At 54.3% G+C, this 9,186-nt stretch overlaps 1 protein-coding gene across 2 annotated transcripts; it reads left to right on the forward strand.

Annotated features, from left to right (window-relative positions):
• Positions 1-1,439: 1,439 nt before the first annotated feature.
• Tlx1 (T cell leukemia homeobox 1) lies at positions 1,440-8,879 on the forward strand. Of its 2 annotated transcripts, none has more exons than XM_075974205.1 (3): positions 1,440-3,496; positions 5,432-5,669; positions 7,856-8,879. In XM_075974205.1, exons 1-3 carry the CDS (start codon positions 2,920-2,922, stop codon positions 8,076-8,078), a joined length of 1,038 nt encoding a protein of 345 aa, XP_075830320.1. In that variant the 5' UTR covers positions 1,440-2,919; the 3' UTR covers positions 8,079-8,879. The 2 variants fall into 2 exon arrangements, with proteins under 2 accessions (XP_075830320.1, XP_075830321.1); XM_075974206.1 differs by having other exon boundaries at positions 1,444-3,496; positions 5,468-5,669.
• The last annotated feature ends 307 nt before the right edge of the window (positions 8,880-9,186 follow it).

Genomic DNA, 9,186 nt, shown 5'->3' on the forward strand with positions numbered 1-9,186 from the left:
TTAGGTGTTAGCGTCCCAGAGCAATCCTTTTCTGCCTGTGGAACATTAAACAAATTTGTCTTTTACTTAAAATGGCATAGAGGGGGCTTTGGTGATTGACAGCATTTGATGTTCTTGCAGAGGACCAGGATCCAGTTCCCAGAACCCCCATGGTAGCTCACAAACTCCCATAACTCCAGTTTCAGGGAATCATACACCCTCTTCTGGTCTCTGTGGGTACAAGACATGCACTTGGTACACATACATACATGCAGACAAAACACTCATATACATAAAATAAGATAAATAAATCTAAAGAAATTAAATAATATATAACTCATATTTCATACTCTTCAGACTTTAAAGATGCACAATCCAGCAACTTTCAGAATTTCAGAGTTTTACAGCCGTCACCACTATCTAATGTCAGAGAGTTTTAATCATTCCCCAAAGAAACTCTGTCCTCAGTGGCAGTCACCTCCCCAGGTCTCCTAGCCCTGGCAGCCACCACCACTACTTTCTGTCCTATGGAGTTCTCTCCCTTGACCACTTTACACAAATGAGGTATATATTATGGGTGCCCGTGTGCCTAGCCTGTTTCGCTTACTATTACTTGCTAGGTTCATCGGAGTCATGAGACGAGCAAGCGCTTACTCCCCGTTTATGGTGGGATAATGCCCCATTTTATGGCCATACCACATTCTGTTTATTTGCTCATGAGTTGATGGACAGATGGAATGGTCTGTGCTTTCTAGTACTACCGTGGACATGCATTCAGCTTTATTAGCTATAAATATGGGGCCATTCCCATCCACTTCTTAGGACTGTTAAGAGTTCTGATGAGTGTGTGATGTGGTATCTGACACAGGAGTTTCTCAGAAAATAATTACGCTGCTTTCCAGTCTAGATCTTTCAAAATAAAAGGAAGGAAGAACAGGTTCAGACAACTTCCCAAGTAAGTTATGGAACTGTATGGGCCAAGGTATGGAGCAGAGTCTGCACTGGTTGGGTGAGGAGCAAAGACTGGGCAGCAGGGTGAAGCTCTGCTCTCCTGGTTTTGTTTGGAGTTCACCAACAGCTGCCAGCTTCATATCTTAAAAGAGCAGTTGCCCTCCCGGCTGGAGGGTCAGGTAGAGCATTTATGTTCGAGAGATGGCACTGAGTTTCTAGTTATCCAGAACACTTTCTGACTTATCCTTCTTAGTTTGTTATCCGACCTGTGTATAAAATGGAAGTTCTCTGAGGTCTGAACACTTCTCCGTCTCCCCACAGTGCCTAGAAAGTGCCAGGCACATTTTAAGTGCACACATATTTGTTGGGTATGTCTCCATTCGTTTATCATTCAGTCACGAGGAGCATATTTGATTTGCCGAGGCTGTGCTGGGAGGGGGGCAGAAGTAATATATAAGGCATTTCCTGCCTCTGAGAACCGCGCTTCAAGTGAAGGTGACAGACAGACGTGGCCAAAACAAACAGATTGCAGTGGGACTTGGTGAGCAGAAATGAAGCTCTCACACGGTCGGGTTTTGCTTGTTAGAGACCCCACCCCAGAAGGCTGAGCAGGAAAGGGACCTGAAATAGATCAGAAAACACAGCGTTTGCTTTCCTATCCCAGAACGAGGCTCCTACGAGGGCACAGACCTGTCCCTACTGGAAAGGAGGAGAGGAAACAGAGGGAGTTTCCTCCTCAGCCAGGCAGCAGAGGCAAAACTTTGTAAGGGCCCCAATTTGTCCTGGATGCAGTCCCTGGTTCTAGTCCCTCCAGCTCCAGCCCCCGAGCCTTAAGACCCAAGCCCCTCCCCAACAATTCTAAAAACAAAGAAATAACTCCTCCACACAGCAGTTCCAAAGCTGGCAAAAGCCAGCCCTGGCCTCTGAGGGTTGGAAAGCAATACAAACCCAGGGGTGTTCATTCGGACCCCATAGGAATTGCTTCTTGGCACATTTGTTTATTCAAAACGAAAGGGGTACCTTGAGGAATGGGCATCCTGGTACAACCCCCAAACCAAGTCTTTGACTTGTGCCTGCTTTTCGGGATGACTCTTTCCTTAAATTCTCTAAAGAGGCTGAGTCTGAGAAGCTGCTAATTTTTATAACAATATGTAGCCAGCTGCTCAGAGGACCTGTTTTAAAGGACAAGCCCGAACTCACCGTCCTGCCTCGGGGCCTGGGCTCCATACCTGGGGAGTAGACAGTCTTCTACTTTCTAACAAGCTGGACTTGAAGTTGCAGTAAATCGCCTGGTTGAGTGACAGGTGTTTCCCAGCTCAGCCCTTGGGGAGATTCTCCAGTTGGGCAGGACACCTGTCCCCAGGGGAGTGGTGGGCTGTACTCCTTTGGCCCTATTCAAAGTGTGTGTGTGTGGGTGTTCCTGCCAGGCCCAGGAAAGGGCTCTAATTTCCCTCTCCTTGAGTCCGTCTGTCTGTCCGTCTCTGGGAATGTCTGCTTGCTGTTCTTTTCTTTCTCATTTTAAGCCTCTCGCCGTGATTCTCCTTTTTCTCATCGCTGGAACTACTGGGAGCTCCGATCTCTTTCTCTCTCTCTCTCTGGCTCCGGCATCTGTCTGGGCTCCTGGCCTCCTTCTCCCCCTCCTTTCCCCTCCCCCGCGCTGTCATTCACCCGGCTCCTCTCCACGCACAGCCAATGGAGAGACCCGGCCGAAACAGCTAGGCTCGCTCGCTCAGGGCTTTTTCGCCCGGTGATTGATGTCCCAGAGTCAACGGCGAGCGAGCAGCCGGAGAAGGGAAGGAGAAGCCGGAGAGGGGAAGAATACAGCTCCCCTCTCTCCCTCCCCTCCCCCCTACTTTGGCCCTTCTGCGCACTTCGCCTTCAAGTCTCAGCGCAGCCTGGAGCCGCGGTTGTGTCGGCGCCCCTGTTAGCCCGGGTAGTCCAGCGCAGCGAGCGTCCGCGCCCGGGCCCCCGCGTGGGGCCGGGGCCAGCATGGAGCACCTGGGTCCCCACCATCTCCACCCGGGCCACGCGGAGCCCATCAGCTTCGGCATCGATCAGATATTGAACAGCCCGGACCAGAGCGGCTGCATGGGGCCGGCTTCGCGCCTCCAGGACGGAGAATACGGCCTTGGCTGTTTGGTCGGAGGCGCTTACACTTACGGTGGCGGGGGTTCAGTCGCTGGGGCGGGGGCCGGAGCTACAGGAGCTTATGGCGCTGGTGGCCCGGGTGGTCCCGGCGGCCCGGCGGGCGGCAGCGGTGGTGCCTGCAGCATGGGCCCACTGGCCGGCTCCTACAACGTGAACATGGCCTTGGCGGGCGGCCCTGGTCCCGGCAGCGGCGGCGGCGGTGGGGGCGCTGGTGGCGCGGGGGCGTTGAGCGCTGCGGGGGTGATCAGGGTGCCCGCTCACAGGCCGCTGGCCGGAGCGGTGGCCCACCCCCAGCCCCTGGCCACTGGCTTGCCTACTGTACCCTCCGTGCCTGCGGTGCCGGGTGTCAACAACCTCACCGGCCTCACCTTCCCCTGGATGGAGAGTAACCGCAGATACACAAAGGACAGGTTCACAGGTGAGTCCGGCCCGCGCGCGCCCCGCCTGGCCGTGGCTCGGGCTCTGTGCTACCCCTACCCTGCTTGGTGGCTTCTTGAAGCTTTTTCTGAGCACCAGGTTGTCTAGCGCCTCTGTACGCGTTCCCCAAGTTCAACTGCCTGCAGGATTCAATGTGCTAAGAATCGCTAAGCTCGAAGAGTTCCTGCAGCCGGGACTCTTCTGTCTCTACTCTAGGACCCCGTTTGTAGAAGCAAAACTTGGTCTCCTCTCGGGATTCCGGGGCCCAGGCTGGTAGAGGGTAGAGGGCTGTAGATTCAGTATCACCTTCTGTCAACAGTTAAGGCTTGCAGGCCGGAGAAAGCCGCCATGTGAGCAAAATGTTTTTCTGTCCTGGCTGCTGTTTACTGAAGCAGGCCAAGAGCCCCAGAATTGGGCACAGGAAAGGATTCTCCATCCTCTCATCTCCTACTCCACACACACACATACTTGGGTGCTCTGAGCTCTGGTCCGGGTCGCTGCAGATCGGTAAAGGCCTCAAAGCCGGGTGAAGGAGCCGAGCCAGCCAGCTTTCTTCCCGGGTCAGTGGCAGCAGCACGGGACTGGGCCGCACTTCGCTTTCTTTCTCGCTATCCGTCCCAGGGGTCTGCTCTCCTATTTCTGGGATGAAGAATGCACCCGCATGGCTAGCGAGTTAGCTAAAGGACAACTCCCGGGATCAGTATGCGCTCGGTGGCGGCCAACTGCTGGGTTCTCTGCGGCTCACTCCCCTCTGTCCTAGCTCCCTCTGCCCTGGCTTCGGTTTCCTGGGCCCCAGCTCTGGTGTGCCCTCTTCCCCAGCGCTCATTCCCCGCTGGTTCCCTTTAGCTCTCTCCAGATCCTGAGACCGAGAGCAGTCCCAGGCAGGTTTGTGGCCGAATTCGCACTCGCATCTGTTAGGAACTGGTCCCCAGTTAGCTGTTGGGCTTTAGAGAGGGGAGGTAGGAGGTTTAGGTCCCTGCTTGTGCCTGGGACTCCCAGGTGTGTGTGTGTGTGTGTGTGTGTGTGTGTGTGTGTGTGTGTGTGTGTTCATATGGAAAGAACAGTCTACAGCTAGACCTGTCCAGGCCACCCCAAGTTGCACTAGGCCCCCTGTTCTGTTACAGACAGCAGAGGCAAAGAGACTGTGCCCGGAGGCCCTGGACAGACTTTGGGACTACGGTAGAAATGGGAAAGTCTTTGTGCTCACTGTGGGGCATCCAAGAAGGGTCCTTGGTCAAGGGACATGAGACAACAGAAGGAAAGAGACAAGGCCTAGACCCTTTCTCACTGCCCTGCTTAGTCCAAACTGTCTTGAAGAGATTTACTGGAATTCATACTATGAGCCCACTGTCTCGTGTGTGTGTGTGTGTGTGTGTGTGTGTGTGTGTGTGTGTGTCCTACAGTGAGCCTACTATACAAAAGGTATCTGACACAGGCCTACTCTGGGGAAAAAAGTAGCCTGAAGGAGGTCCTGAAGGAGTGTATGGCCGTAGTCCTGTGGCCTGTGGCCTGTCTAGGTATGCATTTTTGTCTGTGGGAGAACAGATCTGAAAGTTTGTAGCTATGTCTGCTGTGTGAGTGTGGGGTTGTGACCAAGACTCAGAAAGGGACTTAGAGGCTGGGCCTCTTTCTTTTGAGTGACCCTTTTAAATTTAGTGACTGAGGCTAAGGAAGCTGTCCCTAGGTGGAGGAGAGGGGAGCCACAGGGGAAGTGATGGGATCTCCCAAGCCCCAGGTTAGGGAAGTCTGAAGTAGCAGCTCGGGAGGCATCAGTGGCAGGGGGGGAGCCCCTTGCATCCCGGGCTTGGAGTGGGGGGTTGCGGGGAGGATTGCTGCCTTGCTTGTAGGGGGTCTAACCACTCGCGGGGTGTCGGGCCTGGGACGCCTCCTGACGCTCTGCCGCTTGCCTCTGCCATCTGTCTGTCTCCCGCTCCAGTGGCCCTCTCACCCTTCACTGTAACACGCCGTATAGGTCACCCCTATCAGAACCGGACGCCACCTAAGAAGAAGAAGCCGCGCACATCCTTCACACGCCTGCAGATCTGTGAGCTGGAAAAGCGCTTCCACCGCCAGAAGTACTTGGCTTCGGCGGAGCGCGCCGCTCTGGCCAAGGCGCTCAAAATGACCGATGCGCAGGTCAAAACCTGGTTCCAGAACCGGCGGACGAAATGGAGGTGAGCTCGCAGGGCAGACCGCTCGCGGAGCAGGCTTTCTCTGCCTCTCTCGGGTGGCACACACACCCTCTGCTTGTTGGTTTCCGATCGGTTTAGACAAGTGGGCTCCGACAGTCACCCTGGGACTGCAAACAATGGAGGGCAGTAGACGAGTGGGGCTGGAGAATCCCGGACGACGTGTTTTAAGAGACGCTTCGGGGCTTTCTAGACAGCACACTCGATCCGGTGTAGACGCGGCTTTTTCTGCCTCTGAGACAAACAGGCATATAGACCAGTCTATGCATCCGGACTTCTGTGCTCAGTGAGTCCTTTAGGGACTTTTTGACTACCCAGCCTGCCTTTACTGGGTGGAACCTCCCTTGACCCTGTGACTTGGAGACAGAATGACCCGCGCCACGTTTCTGCGCTCCAGCCGGACTCTCCCCGGAGCGTCTGGGGCTCGGGACTGCCGGCTGCCGCTACTTACAGCTTCCTCCCCAGGCGCTTCGGCTCTGCGCATTCGTCCCCCATCCTAGAAGGGGAAAATCAATCTGCGCCGGCTGTGGCGGGGATTCTCGAGTCCCACTGAAAGGGGGGGATCAATTAGGAGCAGATGGGTGTGCGTGAGAAAGAAAGAGACATTTTCCCTTCTGACATACGACAACAGCACTTACCACGCTCTCGGTTTTTATTTTTCCAAATGCATATGCCTCGACCTTCCTCGTCTTCTGCTCCCCTTTCCCACCGATTCTCATGAATATTAAGAACTACACACTTTAAGCAGCTTTATTCTCTGCTCACACCCAGCCTTTCTCCGAAGCACCTTCTTGCGCCTTTCCACACACCTCGTCCACATTCTGGTTGCGCCTGTGCTGCTGGGAGTCTCTCAGTTCAGACCCTGGGGAGATGTGTGGCAGGAGTCTGGGCAAAGTCGGCGCCGCTCCGGGCGGGCCTGGGACGGGAGGAAGGAATTGGAGTTTCCTCTTTTTCTGAATGGAGGCGAGGAATCTGCCTGGGATTCCGCCTTCGAGGCCACAAAGGAAGCCCTGGCCCTGCGAGTCGGCTGCCCCCCACCAACATTCCTGTGGCTGGGGAAGGAGTGGGGAAAGTGGCTTCAGCCCTTTGGAAAGCTGGTTAAAGGAGGAGCCGGGTAGCTGAGGAGGGTGGCTGATGCTCTCCAAGCTGAGGGTGGTGGGAGCCTGGAGAAGGGGGGCAGGATGGTGGTGTGCAGAAAGCCGTCCACAGGCAAGGAGAGAAACTTAAACACAAAGGAAAGGAACAAAGATACCCCATTTTAGAAGAAAATAAATATTTTTAAAGGGAGGGCAGAGATGGGTGAGAGATGCAAGCAGCAAGAAGTCTGTGTGAAAAGGAAGATATCAGATTATTAAGAAAAATATGGTTCAAACAAGTTCCCTTAATTCAGAGAAAACGAAGGGGCGGAGAGGAAACACGGGGATAAGACAGCATGAAGGGAAACACTTGGACAGTTTAAAATCCAGGGAAGATGAGAGACAGAAAGACAAGGAAAAGTCAGGAAGCCTCTGTGTGAGCAGGCAGGCAGCCGCCTGGCCTCGGGAAGAGTCGAAGGCTTCAAGCGGCTTCATCGATCGCCTACAAATTGCTTCTGGGGGCCCCGGGGACTCCCATTAGGTCTGTCCACCTTAGAGACAGACGTTTGATCTCAGTTGACAGGGCGGAGGGGCGGCATTAAATGGAGTAAGTGAGTCATTGCCTCCCAAGACCGCCTGGGAGGAAGCTAGGAGGTCCAGCGGGAGCCTAGGGGCACAGGATTTGGCTCAGGAAGTCTGAAGCCTGGGCCGGGCTGGAGGAGAGGAGAAGACAGGTCCTTCTGCTGGTCCTCCCTCTGTGCCCGTCGGGCTTGGGATAGCACCTGGTCTTGGGATATACCAGCCATCCACGGCGTGCCAGTTAGAGTGTCGTCACTCTGTGTGAACGGGGGAGGCCCAGCAGGTTAGGCTAGTTGGACTTTACCACTGCTCCTCTAGGATACTTCTGCTCCATCCATTTTTGGGGTTTCCAAGTGGTTTTTTTTCTCATAGTCAAGACCCCCCAAGAATGGAGAGTGCATGAAAGGGACCCACACAGGAGCTGAGGGGTGCATTGGGGCTATCTCTTGGGAACATGCGCGCAGGCGCGGGAAGAGGGTTAGAGTCTTGGCTGGTAACAGCTTGTTCCCGATGCAGGCGGCAGACAGCAGAGGAGCGCGAGGCTGAGAGGCAGCAGGCGAACCGCATCCTCTTGCAGCTGCAGCAGGAGGCCTTCCAGAAGAGCCTGGCCCAGCCCCTGCCCGCAGATCCACTGTGTGTGCACAACTCGTCGCTCTTTGCCCTGCAGAACCTGCAGCCATGGTCTGACGACTCCACCAAAATCACTAGCGTCACGTCGGTGGCTTCGGCCTGCGAGTGAGCCTGCACCTCCACCCAGTGGGACCCGAGCCCAGTTGAGAGCTATCTGGAGAACCAAAACTCTCTCTACCCTTTCTGACTGTACGCAGAAGGGGGACATGGCTTCTCTGGCGTGGCTCCCAAGCGCCTCGTCCACACACCTGTGGGCACTGTTCTGTCTTCGATGGAAGAGGGCTGGGGAGAGAGGCAGAGACATCTTCCCAGAAGCCTGTGTGATCCTGCCCCACTCGAACTCAGAATCCTCTCCGTTTTCCTCTATTTCATGTTATTCTGATTTTAATATGGGACAGAGAGACCCAAGGGAAGTGGGGCTTGGAAGGGCTTCTGGGATCCCCAGCCGGCTATCTGTAGAAATCTGGAAACAGAGGTGATAATACTGTCCCTCCAGGTGCCACATTCATAGGGGCCCATAGCAGAGTATCACACACACACACACACACACACACACACACACACACACACGATCTTAGCAATGACCCTTGCTGTTAGGCATAGTCCAGGGTGACTCAGACTCACAGCATGGACCTCCTCTTACACAAACAAACACAAGGCCATAGTCACATTGTGACACAACAGCCCACACACAACAGCCAAACTTGGCAGGCCCTCACATCAGTGCAGTCCCTAGGTATGCACAGACAGGCTTTCACACAAATTCAACCCATTTCTCCAGATCCTGTTTGGGGAGGGGGGTAAGTTATGCACTTATAAGGTGTTTTCTGTGTAATCATTTTATAAAGTGCTTGTGTAATTTATGTGGAAAGAGAATAAAACCCTCCGGTTCAGGAGTCGGGGCATCTGCTCCTTGCCGAGTCCAGCATTTTGTAACTAGTTAGGTTTGGTGCAAGCTGGGTCTGAAGAACCAGCATCTAGTACTTGAGCTTGGGGGATTTATGGGTGGGCAAGCTTCTCGGGCCTTGGAGAGAGTGAGACTGAAGATGGGGAGAAGGTGAAGCTGAGGGGCATCAGGCTGATCCGGAGACTGCTAGCATTTGAGGACATGGGATAGGTGTCTGGCGGGGGGAGAGTTTGTTTGTAGTAGCCTGGGCACTCAGGGTGTTATTGCTGGTAAATTCTTGAAATGATATTTGAAGATGTGATTATGTTTG

Source organism: Microtus pennsylvanicus, chromosome 5 (assembly GCF_037038515.1).
Source record: "Microtus pennsylvanicus isolate mMicPen1 chromosome 5, mMicPen1.hap1, whole genome shotgun sequence".
In the NCBI taxonomy this organism is placed as follows: Eukaryota; Metazoa; Chordata; class Mammalia; order Rodentia; family Cricetidae; genus Microtus; species Microtus pennsylvanicus.